A 20,042-nucleotide genomic window follows, 5' to 3' on the forward strand; every position below is an offset into this window, starting at 1 on the left:
TTTTTCTGTGATTATAGACTGAATACTAAAACTGACATTGTTTGAACTAGCCTCAGTACACTGTGTGGTTTTTTTTTTGTTATTTTCATAGGAATTTGGCTAATGTGGAAGAGATTGGGATGTGTTCATACATTAATCATGTTATCACCATGACTACGTTATACATTCAACAGGTATGTTTTCATCTTTAGTCTATTATTTTTCCTCCTAGAGGACCTCCAGGTCTTATTGTGATCCCTGTCAAAATGAAGTGTTTGTGGGGGAATGCTTATTGAGGGGGATTAAGACAAAGTTTTAACTTCTAGATGTCTTTTGATCACTGTTGTTACTTCTGGATTTTTTTTTTCCCCAGTTAAAAAGCAAAACAAAAGAGAAAGAAATGGCAGATCAGACACCAATAGAAGAATTTGTGAGACATGCACTGGCTTTTTGTGAAAGTCTCTATGATCCATATCGCAACTGGAGGCAGAGAATTGCAGGGTAAGTGTGGACCAGGACAGGATCACAAGCTATGTGAGTTTTGATACCTGTAGATAAATGATATGTAAGGTTGCTGACAAAAACTACTGATATCAAAGTAAAATAAAATGTAATTACATGGATATGCTCCCGATACATTTTACAGGTGTTAGAGTTGGTTGTCATAGGCAGTGGGTTTGATACAGTATGCTAGTTGTTTTTCAAAGATTCTCTATTCTAAAGAGTTAATGAAATACGCTAGTTTTGGTAGGAAAAAGAACTCAGGAAATGGATACTCAACACTGAAACCCAGTGCAACTGGAGTTGTCAGTACTAGTATGTGCTAGGAAACTGGCTTTTTGACACACTTAATTTCTGTCATTCTAGGCACAAAGTCTTTGAGGCTGCTAGTGATGCACTTAGTTATAACTGACTCTTCAGAGACCTTAAAGATCCCTATGAAATTTTTCATGTACAATTCTCCCTTATTAGCCCCAAATTCACTGCAGTAATGTTAAATGTACAGTATAGTTAACAAGTTTTTCTGCTGTGTGTACAAGGGCTGTTTGCTCCTTGCCACTCTCATTCAGAGCTGCTCTTTAAGTTTTTTACTTTCATCAGGACTGTTTTGATGTGCACCAAATACTTGCACCAAATATTGGATCTGTGCATGCAGATAACTAGTCTTGTAAAACTTACAGTACAGCTTACATCCTGTACAACTGTGCTGCATTTGTGCATCCAGTCACTCTTCTGACTCCATACATACAGAGTGGAAATCTGTTGTGGTGGTACCTTGTTTGCTGGGGCTTCTTCGTAGCTGGCAACCTGTAATACACTACAGCACTGCATGGATTGCAGGTTTTATGGAACTGTCATTGATAGTACTAACTCTTGTTCCCATAACAGCTTAACTTGCTGTACACGAAGTTTTAAGGAACATGTAAGAATCACAACTTTCAGTATTTCTGTGCAGTGTAATTCCCCTGTTCTAGAACACAGTACAGGTTGAACCGGTTATTGTATATGGTCTCACAAAGTACTGCTAAGCTGTTTTTAGATGTAGCATTCATAATGCCAGCTCATCACATTGCACCATAGGTACAACATAAATGCTCGAAAACAGAGAATCTGCAATCAGTGGAGGTACAGAATTTGTTAATGAATCAGTATAATTCTATTTAGGAGGCTGCTATATTTTCTGAAACTGGATATGATTTAAATATTTTTAAAAACCTTAAAGATATTTTCTGATAGTCTAAAGGTTGGAGGAAAAAAAAAGTGGATGCACCAGGAGGTGTTTGGTTGTAACTGACTGACACAAAGTTTTTTCCATTGCTTTCTTTCAAAAACTTCCCTATTTTTCTAAGCTGGTATAGCAAAGAAGCCAGAGGAAAAGAGGCAGGTAAATGTGGTTGAATTGGTTAAAAAAATTTTTGAAGGTCACAGTGTAAATGTTATGTCTTTGAGAAGAAGTCTGTAACTCTATCAGCAGAATTACTTCCCTTTGATTTGTTCCCTCTATCTCCCATAATGAACTCATAATAGTGTTTTGAGCCATTTCAAATTGCATGGTTAAGAACTTTAGTAGATTATTTACTTGCAATGGGGAAGGACTAAATACCAGGTAGTTGCTGGTGTTTTGGTTCATTTTATTTTATTTTATTTTGACCAAACCATGTTCTAAACTGTTAAGGCATTTCTAAGAGTGGAACAGAAAAGTCATTATCATCTGTCATTCGTTTTTTAAGGTGAAATACTTTTTTTTTTTTTAAGCTTGTAGGCAAAACTTATATTTTTTGGCAGGGTTCTCTGTTATGAAATCATGAAGTAGTAAGTCAGAAACAAAGGTGTCATATCTTTTCTAATGTAATTTCAGACGTATCCTTAGTACAGTTGAAAAGAGCAGACAGAAGTATAAACCGGCTTCCCTCACTGTTGAGTTTGTCCCTTTCTTTTATCGTAAGTATTATCAACAGCACGTTTAAAAATGGTCATCTTTGGAGGAGTGAAGTTGGCACTTCTAAATTCCATTCCCCAAAGAATGTGTAATAAATGTAAAAGCATCTTACTGTTTTCTGAGGCTGCATGTGTTGAGTTGATTTGTTTGCTTGCTTTCTGCTCTGTGTCACCATCTTGCCAGCCTTACTTGTCTTTGAAAGCCTGGTTCTTTTTCTCCCAGATTTTCTTTGTGTTTACTGTAATTTAAGAAGATTGAATCTGTGAATTTTCAACTTCATTTTTGTTGATACACACATCTGGATTGCATGTGAGATCATTGTAGCAGCAACTGTAGTGATAACTTGCATGAAAAAATCATGAGGAAAGTATGCATCCGTTTTTGTCTCCTCATATGGTTTAGTAGCCACAAACAAGGAAACTTGCTGCCATCCAAATAGCAAAGTCAACTTAGACTGCAGTTTAGGGAACTACTCTTTTGTCTTTGGTTAAACTGTGTCTTAACTGCTACTTGGGAATTTGTGTTCTTAGCATTAACTATTGGCAAAGAGGTCAGTAAAATGTCAAATGCCTTTGTCTTTGTGCTAGAGAACTGGAAGCTGACTCTAAAGTCTGCTCTTTAGCATTGTCATCTTCAGGATCTCTCCTCTCTATTTAGTTCACTGTACTGTTTTCTCCTAAATCCCTTGTTTTGTAGTGAGACAATCCTACGATTGTGCTAATTAGCTGGCAGGTACTCATCTGCTGATTGGCCGTCTGGCAAAACAAGAAATTGCTGAGCATGTGCTAAGGGCGTACTTTCCACAGGAGTACTAAAGACTTTTTGTCTACTCTGCCTCATAATTTTTCCACAGTCAGCCAGGTACTACTCTATTGAATTTGTCTTAAGTTCCACAAAAGATTCAGAGGCTCTAAGTCAGGGAAATGGCAGGCTTTGTTTAATTTGTACACCAGGTTTTAAAAATAGTGGTGCAGTTTTCTTTTGAAACGAGCTTCAGTATGCATTCGGAAATACAACTTGCCAATAACTGGTAATTGTCCGAAAGGTAACACTATTATTTTAACAAATACAGAATTTTTCCATTTTCAATTTCTAATGTTTAAAATCTCAGTCTCTAGCAGTTTTATCTTATATTTGAATGGAATTACAGTGGCTAATTAAAAAGAAAATACTCCTTTTGAGGTTTCAGTTGCAGCTGCTTTGATTCTAGTGATATTGCTATAGCAACAATATCTAGGCTGTATTCCTAAGAGTTCCATATATCAGATATTCTATGAGATATCTTTGAAGATATTTTTTTTATTGCTAGAAAGATGACAGGCCACTACAGGCTTCCTTGGGAAGTTTGGTTCGTAGGGAGCAAGTTCTGCTTTTCTAAGGCACCTGCACTGTGTATGGCATTTGTCTCTGTGTCAAAAGTCTTCTAACATTTCTCATACCTGCTAACTGCTTGTGTTAGCATGTTCTGAACAGTCTAATGAAAATTAATCCCATTTATTCCACAGTACATTTGCTGTACCTCTTTGGGTCTGTCAGTCTTCCTGATAAATGCAGGGTTGTCATGTTTCTTTGATAACTCTGCAATGGATGTGTTAGTGTATGTGACTTACATAAAAGAAAGTGGAGATTTTAGAGTTGAAATTTTGTATTAAGCTTGCATGATAGCAAGCAGCAAGGATGCTTGTTTTATTTACCTGCTTTTTTATTTTTGTTTGAGAGAAAAGGCTTGTATAATTTATATTATAAAATAAGGAATCCTACTACTTTTTATTTACTCCAATCAGAATGTTTCCAAGAAAGTGAACATCTCAAGGAAAGCCTGAAATGTTGCCTGTTACATCTCTTTGGAGCTATTGTGGTTGGTGGTCAGGTAAGAATGTTTTAAACTCTTCCCAGCTGCTGCAGTTTCCAACATGATCTTCATTACTCAAAGCTTATAAATATCCCATAATCAAGGAGAATTTATTTACTATGTATTAGTCATTTATCTTGTGAAGTTTAGAGCTGTTCTGTGCAGTAGTATCTAAATACTACAAGCTAGGTTCTGTTTTCAGAAAGCAACAGAAGGCTGCTTTTTACAATAACTACACATTCTTATGAACTAAGTATAATGTCTTCACATACATAGAAAAGTGAGTAACTAGACTGCTTCCACCTGCAAAGTTTTTTTTTTATATAATTTTTTAGATTTCATATAATTCCATGACATCCAGCTTCCCAGTGTGTTTCAGAAGGGAATACAAGGGCTTCGAAGTTTGGAAGGTCCATAAGACCTTTAAAATAACATGAAGAAAAGAGAATATCTGAAAAAAAAAAAAAAGTTAATCATCAACAAAGCCAGTGTATGCTCTCATGGGCTGACTTCTGTAATGTTCTGCTTAGTAAATGTTACCTCTGGTCCCAGACCTATCCATAGTGACGAAGCAGGTCTGAAGTCACGAAGTTGAACAGTGAGTCAGAAACAAGGGGGTACATGGCCTGGCAGGGGCATGGCTGTTAAACTACACTGTTGAGGCAGGTAAAATGTTGGGAGCCATGGCTTGAATGCAAGATCCCTAGACAAGGTGGGGAGATCCTGACAAGACTTCTTGCTGTGCTTTATGAGGCTGTGCTCCTGCTCCAGATGTAGAGTGACCCTGAGGCCTATCCAGTCAGATTCCAGGAAGCAAGTTGAGGGGTAGGCATTCAGGACCCAGATAAATATTTGTTTTAAAGTATTGAGTCTATGAAAGTGGGGACCTAAAATGAAACTTTGAATTAAGGTTTATTTAGAATTAATATGTTATCTCAATGGTACTTGATAAGAATATTGTAATGTCAATTTAAATGAGCTTTCCTTTACCCTATAAATATTGCTTGAAAAAGAAAGCCTAATTAAGTGCACAAGGTAGGCTGCATTTCATCTATAGCCAATAATCCAAGTAGTATGTTTAACAAGTACAGTATATAAATTAAAATGGAAGCAATAGTGAATGTTGCAGGATTCAGGTATCTTCAAATCAGCAATTCTGTCTGAGTTACGTTTTTATTCCCCTTAATTCTTTTTGTCCATGTGTTTCAGAGGAATGCTCTGCAAGCAGTATCTCCTGCTACCATGGAAGTCTTGATGCGTATTTTAGCAGACTGTGATAACTGGGATGATGGGAGCCCTGAGGAAGTGAGCAGAAAGGCAGAGCTTACTCTGAAGTGCCTGACAGAAGTTGTCCACATTCTCCTTAACAGCAGTTCTGACCAGCGTCAGGTGGAGACCAGTACAATACTGGAGAACTATTTCAAGTTGCTTAATTCAGACCATTCAGCTTTACCTAAACCAAGGCGATGTAGGCAGTGGGAGAGCAGGTTCATAGCACTACAGATCCAAATGTTGAGTAAGTACTCAATTGTGCAGTTCTTTAAATGTCTGTGGATAATAGCTTCGAAACAAATAATGATTGAATTGTTGTATTAATATAACTGAAAGTTGTACAAATGTTTACTTATTTATATAATGGAAAAACTTCAAATGTTTTTTCTCATTGACACTTCTTTAAATATATTCTATTTCATATTCATAGTTAACCAGAGTATCAAGGTTCATGGACTACCAGTCTCTATTAAAAAAAAAAAAAAAAAAAAAAGAAAATTGCTAGGCAACAATGACAGCACCTTAACTGCAGAGTGAGGAGGATTTCTAATAAAATATCCTTGTGATGGCTGTTTTGTGGTAGTTAGCTTTTCAGATGGAATTACTGCAAACGTTGGCAAAGATGTTGGTCCTTAAAGTGTTGGTGCTGAGTTGTTAGATAAACATTTAGGATTTGTGAATGTTTTTTTTACTTTGATTGGAATGGCAGATATAAATGCAAGTATTTTCTTACCCTGGACTTCAAAGGAAACACGAGTAGCTTTGAGGTGGTGATCACTTACAGTAAAAGGCATCTGTATAATGCAGAGAAAATTTTTGAAGCAACTAGTGTTTGTGTGCTTCTAATAGAGGGCATGGAGGTTAGGTACTCAATGACAGAGACTTCAAGCAGGATCTGAAAGCTATCAAAGGTATTGTGTAGTATAGTAGAATAGCTATGTATAGTAGGTTACCTGACAGTTTTCAGTGTCAAACTGTTGAGTATTGGGCTTAGTACTCTGTGTCAAACACGTCAGAATTCTCATGATGTATAGTTTATTTTAAAATATGTATTTTTGATTCCCATGTTTATTATATACCTTTTCTAATCCTCTTACAGGTGTAATATGGGAAAAAGAGCTTAATGGATTTGGCAAGTGCTTTGGTTTTAATGTCAGTTCCATTTTAATTTTGTAGATACAATCACAGCCATGTTAGACTGCACAGACAGGCCTGTTCTGCAGGCAATTTTCCTCAACAGTAACTGCTTTGAGCATCTCATTCGACTGTTGCAGAACTGCAAGGTAAATTTTATTTTATCTTCACTTCTATAACAAAATTTTTGTTCTCTTTTCCCATAGGATCTAGCATTTAGACAAATCTTTTTTTGTCTCAATCCCCGATAGAACTTCATAATTTGCTAGCCAATGTCTTTCACTGATTCCTTCGTACATTTTTCTCAACCTCTGCAAAAGAGCACGGATACAATGCAAATACAATGCAACTCTGGAATATTTTCATTCTATTTTTCTGATATGTTAGTGGCATTGCTATTTTGAGCTCTTCTAATACTAGATATTGTAATCTACGGAATACAATTTGATTTATCAATTATCAATTTTTATTTGGGATTGCAAAATATACATATTTTGAATATATGTATTTGGGATTGGGATTTCATTGCAGCAATATATGAAAAATGTCCTTTGATTGGGATTTAGTTGTTATAATTAGTGGCAGAATGCCAGTTTCCTTGAAATGCTTTGAGTAATGTCAGTGGGTTGTTTCTGTTTATCTCCAGTCTTCTCCTGAAAATGCTTTATTTCACTTTTCCATTATTCTGCTTGGACATCTGCGCCTATTTCTGTACTGACCTCGTACCCTGTAAGAAACTTAGCTCCTAATTTCTTCTTTGGTTATTAAGCATTATGATATTTACTTACTGTAGAATCTTTGTTCCTGTTCTCATTTGAGCAAGTGGGAATTAGAACTTTGGAAAGCAGGAACATCTACTCTATTAGGTTTTGCCTGCTTTGATTTTTTTATTTTTATTTATTTATTTTTTTTTTTTGCTGCTTGTTCTCTTCATTTTTAGTCTGCCTTCTTGTCTGTCATAAAATGTACTGTTGGAACGTTTTTCCCTCTGATAGCCTTGCATACTACTGTGATCAATTGAGTCTCAGTACTTCCAGATTGCTACATGGCATTTTTTTTTAACCTTTGTAGTGGAAATAGCCCCAAGAATGATAAAGGAGGGAGGGGGGATGAAGTTATATTTTTCAGTGCATCTTTATACTTGTTTTTTGAAATAGCAAAGATGAATTTAGCAGTGGAAGTAGGATTTATTCTTGTTAATGTAGGAAGATGATCCTGTTTCTGGTCATATATTTTTTTCTTACCTATGAAATTTTTGCTGCTGGATTCACTGGCAGGGCTACATGAAGCACATTTCTGCAGCTCTGTATCAGGTGAAAAGGAGAGTACAGACAATGTGAAAGTCGGAATTTCTCAGATCTTCAGCAAATTTGGAGAGAGAAATTTTCATGGAAAAGAGGGGTTAAAGAAAATCCCTACCACAATTTTTGCTATAGGTATCTTGAGATATTCAAACCCATAGTTCTAGTCACCTTTAAAATCATCTGCTGTCCAGCAATCTTCTAAAATGTAGTTTTTTTGGCAACTGTTGGTTTTAAGCCTTATGGACAAAATTGTCTTCACTTAACTATGCTCTAGGATTATAGATCTGCACAAGAGCTTTTTGAAACTGTTCAGTTAAGTTCTGTTGATCTAAATGTTGCCTTTTGCCTTGTGATATTCAAGTAAGGGACTAAACTTTAGAGATACCAAAAGGGGCTCAGTCTGTCCTAAGTTTTCAAGTAGCTGCTTGTACATACTGTTAAGCATCTAGGGATCAGACTTTGAGCAAAGTGCAATCATCTCTAGCAATGTGTCTGGCTAAAAGCACATGGTTATTGTCTGAACGGCTTTAAATAGAAGAATTTTCACTTGCGTTGATAGGGCTGAATTAACAAATCTGAAAAATTTGTTTTTTCTATGTCTGCCTTTGCTTCTGTTCTTATTTTCACTTGCTAATGCTATAAGCCTCTGAGATGTTGTCATAATTCTGTGATGTGTACTCTTTACTGTGATGTACTTCAGGCTGACTTGTGTTTCTGTGTAGGCTTACACTTGTGTAAGTCTAAACAATATTTTGAGTATTTTCTTTGTCCTATCTTGTGAAAGTTGATTTCATAGTGTTTACTCATCTTCAGAAGGAATACTTAAGTAAGGTACTAGGAGAAAATGCATGAAGAAGAAATGGTTAATGTTTCATTCTTACCCACTGACAGAAAGTGTTGGGGTTTTTTGTTTGGTTTTGTGCTTCTTAGGTACCTTTAAAACATTTTTGATGGGGATTTTTAACAGCACTTTGGAGTATATAAACAGAAGAAAAGCTGTAGTCGTGATTAGATTGTGGCTGACCTACACTCACAAAGTGAGTGCAGTGGATTATGAAGGTACTGGAGTCAACTTCAATGTTGCAAATTCAGGTGCAGACTAGGGATAAGTTTCTTAGCTGAAAATGCAGGCATATGTTTTATTTACAGCCTGACAGATTCTTAGAGTGTTACCAGACGTAGTTTTGCTTTTCTTCTGTTCTGAAGGCTTATGTAATCAAGATATTCTATTGCTGTTGCTGCTTGATTTAAATATTTTGACTACATATCTTCAGCCGTTACATAGGATAAGACAGAAATGGACAGCCTTGAGGCATCTGTATCCATTTCTTTGCTAGTGGTCCACTGTTGTTTTTATTTCTTTAAAGTGAATTTTTGTTGTATTGCACATGGTAAATAAACTTATTGTTGCTAAGCTGGTAAGCAGTATAACATCCATGTAGGTCTGTTTTCTTGTCTCAGTAGTGACATGTTTTCATCTAATTGTGGACAAAAAATGCAATTACTGCTTAGCAAAACTGTAATCTTCAATATTCTAAGAATTAACAGACAACTAATGTTAGCGGGGGAATGTGTCTCACCAATGTGAGAACTCGTTTCTTGTATGTCAGACACAAATCCTGAGGCAGCCTCCACAGGTATGATGGGAGGATAATTATGTAATGCAATTATTTCCATTATTCTTGTCTCTGTTTCTAACAGCTGTTTTTAAATGCTAACAATAAAGTGGCAGACAAGAGTGAAAAAGACCTTGCCAACAAATTACTGACAGAAATGAATGAGGACCAGGTATCTACCTAATCTGTACTTTGCTTCAATTGAGGTCAAAACACAATGACAGGAAAACTGATTCCTGTGCTTCACCTTAATGATCCTTTTTAAGTCTTCTGTGGCAAGATGATCTTGTTTCTGCAGACATTAGTATTTTCCATCTGTGGAAAGTTATTTCCCAATTAACAGACTGAATTCAACTTTGCTTTTATTAATCTACTTCAAGTTGCAAATATTTCAGTAGATTGAGCCTCAGTTTTGCATCTTTTAAGGAAAAGGTGAAGTACATGAATGGAATCCAAATAATTCTATTAACCTGGTGGTGATTTTTTTTTTCCCTTCCTTTCCTTTTTTTTTTTTTTTTTTTGCTTCTTTGTCTCAGCACTGTGGTGTTTTGGATTCTGGGGCCTTGTTTGTGAATCTCAATGGTTGTATTTGATGTCCTGATTCTTTGCTTGTCATCAAGAGCAGATGTTCACAAATCAATGGACAGGCTGAATCAGGGAGGTAGGAATAGCCTGTTGCTTTAATTTTGACGTAATGTTGTGGAAAGTATCACATGCAAGTTGTATTGATTTTGTGGTAGAATGATTTGTTCTGATTGAAAATGTAAAGGTGCTAAGTACAAGGTATGGTAGTCTACAAATTGTGATTCTAACAAATGGCTTTGGCTTTTTTAGAAACTCAGTGCAACATTAACTGCATGTAAACATTTCTTCACGTCTAACAGTCTTCTGATTCTTGACATTTCATTTTCAAAATGTCTGATATTTAGAATATTATTTCAGGGGTGGTGGAACTGTTTGTACAGTCTTGCTCATTAGGTTTACTGATGGACCTGAAATACTGCTTGTTTTTGTCCTTAAGACCATGACAGAAATATTACTATAAACAGAAATTAACGGAGGGAAAAAAAAAAACAACCCAAAAGTTAATATGAAATTGGAAAGTTGATGATTGAGATAAGAATACAGGTGAGAAAGCCACTTTACTGTGCTAGTGTGAGTAATCTCTTACAATTAGTGTGTTGCATTGTGTAGGGACTTATGGAAAAGAAAATACTCTATATGTACTGCAGATGCCTGATTGTTTAGCAGCACACACGCACACAATACAAGAGATATCTTAATTTGTTTTCCTTCCTCCCTCTTGAGGTTGTCCATTAGCCGCATGAGGAAAACGTGTTTGTCCATCAGAGCATTTGAAGTGAAATGAGTTTTGTGAAGGCTTCTCTCCTCTTGAAGTGTTGTCTATTGTTAATGTAATCTTTCTTGTAGGCTATGGGGTACTTTGAAATCATTATTGGTGGAGATGATTTTTGAAGCATGCTAGTAAACTCCATTTTCATCCTGGCAGGAGGGCACAGTACAGTTTTGGAGCAGAATTGCATTTATGCATTTGTATGTAACCACTGTACTTGCTGCTTTCAGGTATTTCAGGGGCGTCTAGACTGCTTGGCAGTATCGACCATTCAGGCTCTCACAGCAGTAATGCACAAGTCTCCAGCTGCTAAGGTAACTATGCATGCAGCTATCTTCTTGTGATAGGCCTCTTAATTTTGTCTAGCTTTTCTTCTTTTTTTTTTTTTTTTTTTTTTTTTCAAAATCCTTGGAATTTTAGTAATTAAGTTGAGCAGCTTGTGATCACTAATTCCTGTCAGATAGGAGCAATGGACTGAGAATCCTCTGTTTCAGGCATTAGAAACAAATAGACATCTTTGTATGAGAACTGGAAAACTGGAGTGCAAATGGTAACTGGAACCTTTTTAGGAAGATTACATAATTACTTACCATGAATATTTGGAGTAGAATTAACAAATTTTTCAAAATATAGCTTCAGGAAGGAGTTAATTTTTTATTATGTCTGTAATCCAGGATCATATTGCTGTCTAAATGGCAATCTTGCCTTTTCCCTGCCTTTCCTTTGTGATTATTCCTGTGGCTTGATAAATTAACAAGCAATGGCTAGTTTGTGAATCTGACTGAAATATAAAGCCATGGAAGAGTAGTAGATTTATTTTTAGATTGCTGAGTTCATTAGATTAATCCCATGTTTGAATGACTCCTGGCACACTGTAGGTCACAGAGGTGGAAGTAGCTTGATTCAGTTGCTGCTTGTAGTACATTCTCAGTTACAAATGACAAAGTAGTAAATCAGGCTCCTCCAGAGCATGTATCAGAGTAATTGCATCTCCACTGACACTTGGAAGCCTGGGGAAATGTTGTGTGACAGAATGGAGGATTGACTGTAATCCGCAAAGTGCCAGTAAAACTTTCAGCTATACTTCCACTACAGTGTGTAATTTTTTCCCCTGTTTACTTAAGTAATTTTCACTTCTACTGGCAGATTCATCCATCTGTTCTAATTTCAGTGCAGAGTACCGCTGGGAGGATAGTATTTGTTTTGTGATGCGTTGGATATTCACTAACCAAACAGTAAACAGATGCTATGTAGTATGTTCTAGACTTTGTGGTTCGTGTCACTTTTCTTCGTGTAAAATCAATCAATTTTCAGAAAATCGTTACCGGAACACTTATCTAATTTTTTGAATTATTTAAAATGACTGATTTCTAATCAAGCTGGTCTAGAAAATCTTTCAAAAGTCAGTATCTAGATACTTAATTCTCAAAATAATAACTTCATTTCAAGCTTCAGTTTGCATTAAAAATAAAGTTATCAATAACTTGTGATAGATTTAACATTTGAGTATACCAAAGAAATACTTTTTGAAATTACTTCTTTGGTCTTACATTTGTTTATCTGCATGCTGCAGTGAGTTCTTTCTTATTTACAGCATGCTAGAGATAGAAATCCTTTCATAGTATGTCCACTGTGCTGAACAAAAAAAAATGCAATTCTTACATTCTAATCCTTAAGTCTAATATTGTTTTCAAGTAAACTTCGTTGCAGTAGGTGAGCTATTTGTGTCTATTTCATTTGTTAGTGAGACTGGATTTTTATCCTCAGGAGGTCTTCAAGGAGAGAATCGGTTATGCACATATCTACGAGGTACTTAAGTCACTGGGTCAGCCCTCACGGGAACTGCTGGAAGAACTCATGAATATGGTGAGATATACTGTGAATGCTGTCTGGAATGCTGTGTCTCTTCAACAGTATTTCTTCTTGACTGTATTTCATGTTTGATTTCTTTGTTTTTCAGGCTGTTGAAGGTGACCACATGGCTGTTGGGATATTAGGCATTAGTAATGTCCAGCCATTATTGCTGCTTATCCAATGGCTTCCAGAGCTTGAGTCACATGACCTGCAGATTTTCATTTCAAATTGGTTGAGGCGGATCTGCTGTATTAACAGGCAGAGTCGTGCCACGTGTGTCAATGCAGACATGGTCATCCGTATCATTGAGACACTAAATCACCACTCTGCACTCCATTGCACTTGTGCAGAGAACCTGATTGCCCTTCTGGGCTCTTTAGGGAGCCAGTCAATGGGGTCAGAAGAACTGCTTCAACTAATACGGCTCCTTAGAACCGAGGAGCCAAAACAGGCTCACCCTTATGTTATTCCAGTGATGCGAGCCATTCTGGCAATGGCTCGGAAACAAGGCATGGCTAGTGCCTTGCAGTATTTCAACTTGTGTCACAGCATGGCGGGAATTGCTGTTCCATCAATTCAGAGGTGGCCAGGCTCTGCATTTTCTTTCAATGCTTGGCTCTGCCTTGATCAAGACCAGGTGGACCCTAGCACAGCTAGCAAAACTGGCAAGCGGAAGCAACTGTATAGGTATGATTACCATAATGACTTCAACAGCACAAATCTAGGTTGTCTGTTCCTTGTGGAATGTGGTATGTGGTACCTCCTAGTCTGTGTGGTACCTGTTCCTTCATAGAATGCAATATAAAGCACTTGATTTGTTTATTTTGTGGAAGGGAGAAGCTTCATCGGTCTTCAAAGCCAGGCTGTGTTACAGAAATAAGCACGTAGCTTCTCAATTGCACTGCTTCCTCTACAGTTTCTTGTTTGCAGTTTCATTATCCACAACTCTGAATTGTTAAGGTGTATAGCTTAAAAACAACAACCAGAAAAAGCAAAACACCTCAAAACAGAACAATCTGTGGTGGAATTGCGCCACAAACTTTAAAAAGGCAATAGAGCAAATTCTTAGCTGCAAAACACTTTTTCTACATAGTCACCACAATTACCTATGCGTTTTCACCAGTGATGTTCATTCTCATAAAGATCTGCACCAATTGAGATGGTCTATTGTTTCACAGCTGTGATGATGATAGAAAAATGTTGCACACCCAATTCATCTTTTACTGGTGTGAACAGATGGAAGCCAGAAGGTGCCAAATCTGGACTGTATGGTGGGTGTGGTGGGACAGTGCAGCCAAGACAGGCGATGTGCTCTATGTTCTTCCAACTGATATGGGGTCTGGTGTTATTGTGTTGCAAGAGAAAAAATATCCTCTTCTCTGGCTTGACTCTGGAGGTTCCAGCATTCAGCTTAGTCATTGTTGCAGCATGGCAATTAGTGGGGAAGGTTTGTCTGGGTTCCAAGAAATCCAGAATGATCACCCCCCTTTCCTATCCCAAAAGGCAGTGTGCATCACTTTCCCCACTATAACATCAGTGTCACATTTGTGTTTTATACCAATAAATATTTGATAATACAGTAGTTAATGCCTCCACTTGGAGTCACAGCACCCAAGGGATTATAGCAGGCTTTGATAATACTTCACAGTTTATATATAGTTTTCTGTATTCAAGCACTTAAAAAGAATGCCAGGTTTCTCAAGGCAAGCCTGTTCGTGCAGGGCTTATTTATAGATAGCTGCTTACAGCTGATCTTCATGATAGAGTGGAATAAGCTATTTAACCGTGACTATGTTTATATTTTGCATTAAAATTCTTGCTTATAGGTAATCACAGATTTAAAAATAATTTTAAATCTACAGTTACTGTCTCATCAGTTTTAAACCAGATTTGGCTGTAACATTATACGTACAAGCATTCTGAATTTCTGAATTATTCCGTTTAGTGTCTTGATCTTTAAAATAAAAACCTTCATATGCAGTGGTATGATGTAGAACTATTAAATTAAGAGAACACATCTACTATCTATGCCAGCAATCTCACCTAGCTGCATGCATTATTAGCAGCTTTAATGGGGCTGATGGAAACAATTAACAACAAACACCACTGTTTGCAGGTCTTTTAATATCTTCTTTAGTAGAACATTGTGGCTCTCAGACTGCAACAGTCAGTAGTTGGATAGCTACAAGCTTCTTCGAGAGATGCGAGGGATGCCTTTGTCCTAGCTGTCCTGGGGGTTCCTTTCTTGTGAGATTTGTCTTGTTCTTTTGAACAGAAGTAATAGCTAGGCAGATAATGATGTGAACAGCAACAAAAAGCTCAAGTTGTTTCTCTCCTCAGTGAAAATACTGTTATGTGACTTACAGTATGTATGGTGAAGCAAGTCCTTAGCTTGTTTTGTCATTCTATAGCTTTTTTACAGGAAGCGGTATGGGTTTTGAAGCCTTTATCACATGCTCTGGAGTATTGGTGGTAGCAGTTTGCACAAAGAGGGAGTATGCGACAGTGATGCTGCCTGACCACTGTTTTTTTGACTCACTCTGGGTAAGATGTGATGCTGAAAAACACGGTTTAGCATAGTAGGGTTAGCTCAGAAGTAGCAAGTTAGTTTGGTTGTTATTTTGTAAGTGATCTATTTTATTTTGTAAGAACAAATGTAAACTCAGATAATAAAGTGCTTTTTACATAAATTAGTTTTTAAGATAAATTATGCCTGTTGTTTTAGCTGTTCTTATTCATAAGCTAGTTATAGTGTTTTTTAAATGTGTGTTTTATATGGGAGTTTTTTAATATATGGATCTTTTTTGTATTCAAACAAACAGCTGTAGTGTTGTGTGCATACTACTGTTCCCACTGTAACTTATTCTATTCTAAGGACTGATGTGCATTGTCTTGTAAGAACCTATACCTCTTTTCTTAAAAAAAAAAAAAAAAGTTTAAAAGTAAAATGCTTAAAAGAAGAGCTGATATCAACGAGGTCAGACCAGCTACTTTGGATTTATTTTCCTAAGGGTTTTCGTTAATGATTTCTTCATCAAATTAGTGAAGGTGAGGTTACATGGTTGTGTATTATCATTTCACTGCTTTTTAATAACTTTATGAATTTATTAATCAGCACAACATAACTATTGTTCACATGCCTGGAAAGAGACCCTTTGGTCAGAGCATTGTGTACATCTACGTCAATGGACAGCAGAAGATCTCTGCCCCACTTCGATTCCCTGCCATGAATGAAGTAAGTTCACCTTCTGTGTCATACACCTGTCCTGATGAACTTCATAGAAGAATGAGAACATAGTTGGCTTTTTTTATGTTTGGAAACTCAGTAAGAGTTAAAGGTAGTTTAGAGCATTGTTACTAAGTTGGTTCAAGTCTAGATAGTATCCAAGGTATCATAGTGGAGAATAAGTAGAACTAACCATTATTTAATGTTTGTTTAGTCATCTTAGTTTTAAAAACAAACTGGGAAAAATGTCAGCTTAGTTAAATAGTGGGTTTTTTTCAGGACCAGAGCCCTGTGATAGAATTTCTGATTAGTCAGCTCTGCAAGTAGTGTGACAGCCCCAGTGAGAAATATTCCATCTTGCTTTCAGTGGCCATTCATTTTATTAATATTTTCTATGTGTTCCCATAACACATGCTAATCTTATACCTGTTACCATCTTATATCATGCTTGGATAAGCATGAACACTAGCAACAAAATGAGAACCTGGCATCTTAAGTTCTTTGTGTGGGATGAATCCTTTCTAACCTGGGCTATAATACTTACCATTCTTCCCCTGTTCAAGTCCTAATTTAATGTGTAAGTATTTTGAGTAGTTTTAGTAAGCATTTAAATTAAATACTGTAATAGTGAAATCAGTATAACACTTCAAAAAGTATGTTGCAAGATAGAACTCTGGGTTTTGGCCAACTTGTAAAATAAGCACAATAGAGAAGGTATCTATATGTGGGATTGGTAATCTTCCTCTGAGGGCTTCTGTTCAAGTGGTAAATAGTTGATACATATAGCAGGCATAACAGGCTAGTATTTTCAAATACAATCCAGAAGAGGAATGTTTACTAGAGTATCTTACCAGAGTACTGTCCAGGCTCTGTTCCTGGCAGCCTTTTTTGTCACACAATAGTTGAAATGACCAAATTGTTTTCAACTGAATTAGGAGCACTCTGCTGTTGTGAGAAGTATGTGTTCTTTTCTTTTGGATTCTCCAGAGTGTGCCAGTACTTGCTGTTCTTGGTTTAATTTATTTAGTTCAGATTCGACAGAGATAGTCTTCAGATTTGCGTTGTAAAATAGGTGAAGCAGAGGTGGAAAAGGAACGTAGACTTAAACTCAGTGTGTGTTTTGTTTTTTCTTCTATTCTTGCTTCTACAGCCTTTTACTTCTTGCTGCATTGGTTCAGCTGGTCAAAGAACAACAACTCCTCCTCCATCTCAGATACCAGATCCACCTTTTTCTTCCCCTGTCATGCCTCACCGTACATCACTTGGGGGCATTCTCTCTCCAGGAAGCTGGGGTGGGATGCTTGCAAAACCAGAACTCATCACCAAGATGATCTCAGCAGGGACTCAGGATAGTGAATGGGGATGTCCAACATCGTTGGAGGGCCAGCTTGGTTCAGTTATCATTTTTCATGAAGCACTGCAACCCCCACAGGTGAAAGCATTGTATTTGGCAGGTAAGTAATGATTATACTAATTTTTAGTGAAACAAAATGGTTGAGTAAGGGACAACATCACTTACAGCTTTGCTGTACACAGACATGTAATGACATGACAGACAAGTTACAGTCCAAAATAATTTTAGAACTAACATAAGTGAGAGGGCTCTATAAGAAGCTCAGAAATAAATGATAAGGATTTTTATTTAAGTTAAAATATTAGGTTTCCATAAGCTCATCTATTTATTTATGTACAGGCTTGCCAAAATCTGGATGTTAAGTATATTTTCACTTTTCTTTTTTTTCCACTGTTTGCCTACAATTGACCTTATAATTGAAGGTCTTTAAAGTATTGCTCTTGTTGACAACCCACTGACGTGATTTACACTTAATTGATTTTTCATGGAAAAATCCTGAACTGTGATTTTAAAATAAAAATAAATTATTGATCTGTTTTACTGAAGTATTAAGTGAAGTTCAATAATGACATGGGATTGTTAGAGATTAGCAAGTACTTCAACCATTTAAAGGAAGTATTTTTATGTTGCTAAATAAAGTTGACTTGAATATTTCTTACTGCCTGGCTATTTGAGCTTTTTGATAGGTTGGTGGCAAGTATAGATGTTTGTAAAGAAATATATCTGTTCAAGTGTCCAAAATATTGTATAGTTTGGCTTTTTATCAAGAATATGTATTTGCTTTTAATAAGAACCCTATGGAATGAATAACTTCATAATATTACTTTAAAGCACATCTCAAATAGGTATGGTTCAGAGTATCCTGCCACAACAAAGAATGGTTGTATAAAATTTGTGAAAGTTAATATCCAGTGAAGTCTTAAAAATTAAAAGCAATGTATTTATAGGTCCAAACTGTTTAACTCCATGGAAATCTCAAGAGCCTGAAGTAGCAGATCTCCCCAGTAAGGTGTTGCTGCATTACACGCCAAAGGTATGGAACAATACGGATTTTTCTGTTGCTTTTGCAGTGTGAAGTAATTTCGGAACTTATCTTGAATGGTTTTTTCTTTCAGAAAATTCTTTTAGAATTAGAACGAACTAATGTACCATTAACATGTAAGAACATTTAACATTAACATATTAAGTGTACCATTTTGGCTTTTTTTACACAATGGTAATGGGAAGATGCAGGGTAGCAAAAGCTTTCTTAGACTACAATTTTGGGGAAGGGCGATAGATGTTATTCTTGTTTAGCAAAAGGACAAAATTATTTTGTAGAAGTCAAATCTAAGATGAATAAATTTTCTAGGGTTCCCAAGTTGTTTAAACAACATCCTATCAACACGATGACACTAACTATTATGCATTATTTCAAAGCTTTCTGCATTTTCAAGGATCTGTTGTTTCCTAAATGATACTGTAGCCTCCTTACTTCTCAGGCCTGCAGAAATCCAATTTGTCTTGACCTGTCCGCAAATCTCTTGCATGGAAGACTAACTGGAAACAAAGTAGTGAACTGGGACATCAAGGTAAGTGCTTACTGAACAAGCAGAAGCTGTTGTTTATGTGACAGTTTTCTTACATTCACCTAACGTTTGGAATGCTAGAAGCTATTGTCATAATGCCAATGACATTTAACAGATAAAAAGTCAGTCTTAACACCGCCTGAGGAAATTGGCTTATTTGCAGCTAGACAGCTTGATCAAGAAACATTGTGATTAATGATTTTTCTGTTCAGATAGAAAATACTAATTCTAATACTAATACTATAGACCTTTGCTTGCAGGGCTCTTTAAGCAAAAAACAAAAACAAAAAAAAAAAAACAGAAATAAAGATTGAGGGCAGAGCATGTATCCTATGGACAATTTCTTGTTTTGTTTTGAAGACAAGCATGTGAACAAATAAATGCAATTTTTAATTTTTCTTGTTTAAAATCATTTTGCAATTTCTTACGAATAGTATGCAATCAACTCAATGAGCAAACTAATTAGTAAGGAAATGTTGTTTGGGCTACACTGTGCATATGCTCTGACTTATGGAGATTAATGTTAAGAAAATGGAAATGTTTGCTAGTTAATTTTGCTGTGATGTGAATAGTTAGAAAATACTAAAATTTGTTGTCTTTATCCAGCAGGTAGAAGAGAGGTGGGTGAGGATGGCTTATATCTCTAGCTGTATGAGAAAGTATATTGAAAGTACAAATCTCAGGAGGATAATTAGTTCATTAACAAACAGTGGGGATTGGCACTCTCTTGAGGACTAGAGTGAGGGATAAAACACAAAGCTGATCAAGTCGTTAAAGAGATGAGACAGCTTGAAAGGAGCTACAGTTACTGCTATCTTGTGGTTTGTAGAAATTCCATTTTTTTCAGCTTTCAAAAATGTGATGCTTCTTGTTTTGCCCGGCTAATATGGAAATCTGCATCCATGAGATAAATCTTACAGATTAGAAAAAACCTCTTAGCTTAACTGTTCAATTTTCTTTAAATATCCCCATGTTTATTGAGGCAAATCTAAACAGAGACAGGGGTATCATATGGGCATGTAAACAGAGTAACAATTTAAAAAGTGGAATGTGATGGAGGCAAAAAAGGGTTCCTCTACTTCTCCCCAG

General features: G+C 36.3%; 1 protein-coding gene across 9 annotated transcripts in view; it reads left to right on the forward strand.

Annotated features, from left to right (window-relative positions):
* Nucleotides 1-20,042, forward strand: part of NBEAL1 (neurobeachin like 1) — a 76,357-nt gene that overhangs the window by 23,744 nt on the left and 32,571 nt on the right. For 7 of the 9 annotated variants that reach the window (XM_048952827.1, XM_048952833.1, XM_048952828.1 and 4 more), the window contains 15 exons: nucleotides 92-173; nucleotides 353-480; nucleotides 2,339-2,421; nucleotides 4,204-4,289; nucleotides 5,481-5,787; nucleotides 6,720-6,826; nucleotides 9,683-9,769; nucleotides 11,182-11,265; nucleotides 12,719-12,817; nucleotides 12,912-13,492; nucleotides 15,217-15,349; nucleotides 15,921-16,040; nucleotides 17,182-17,485; nucleotides 18,333-18,418; nucleotides 18,867-18,956. In XM_048952827.1, the coding sequence (XP_048808784.1) occupies nucleotides 92-173; nucleotides 353-480; nucleotides 2,339-2,421; nucleotides 4,204-4,289; nucleotides 5,481-5,787; nucleotides 6,720-6,826; nucleotides 9,683-9,769; nucleotides 11,182-11,265; nucleotides 12,719-12,817; nucleotides 12,912-13,492; nucleotides 15,217-15,349; nucleotides 15,921-16,040; nucleotides 17,182-17,485; nucleotides 18,333-18,418; nucleotides 18,867-18,956 (2,377 nt within the window). The remainder of the gene's footprint in view (nucleotides 1-91; nucleotides 174-352; nucleotides 481-2,338; nucleotides 2,422-4,203; nucleotides 4,290-5,480; nucleotides 5,788-6,719; nucleotides 6,827-9,682; nucleotides 9,770-11,181; nucleotides 11,266-12,718; nucleotides 12,818-12,911; nucleotides 13,493-15,216; nucleotides 15,350-15,920; nucleotides 16,041-17,181; nucleotides 17,486-18,332; nucleotides 18,419-18,866; nucleotides 18,957-20,042) is intronic. The other 2 variants (XM_048952834.1, XM_048952835.1) reach the window with 1 other exon arrangement.

Source organism: Lagopus muta, chromosome 8 (assembly GCF_023343835.1).
Source record: "Lagopus muta isolate bLagMut1 chromosome 8, bLagMut1 primary, whole genome shotgun sequence".
Classification (NCBI taxonomy): Eukaryota; Metazoa; Chordata; class Aves; order Galliformes; family Phasianidae; genus Lagopus; species Lagopus muta.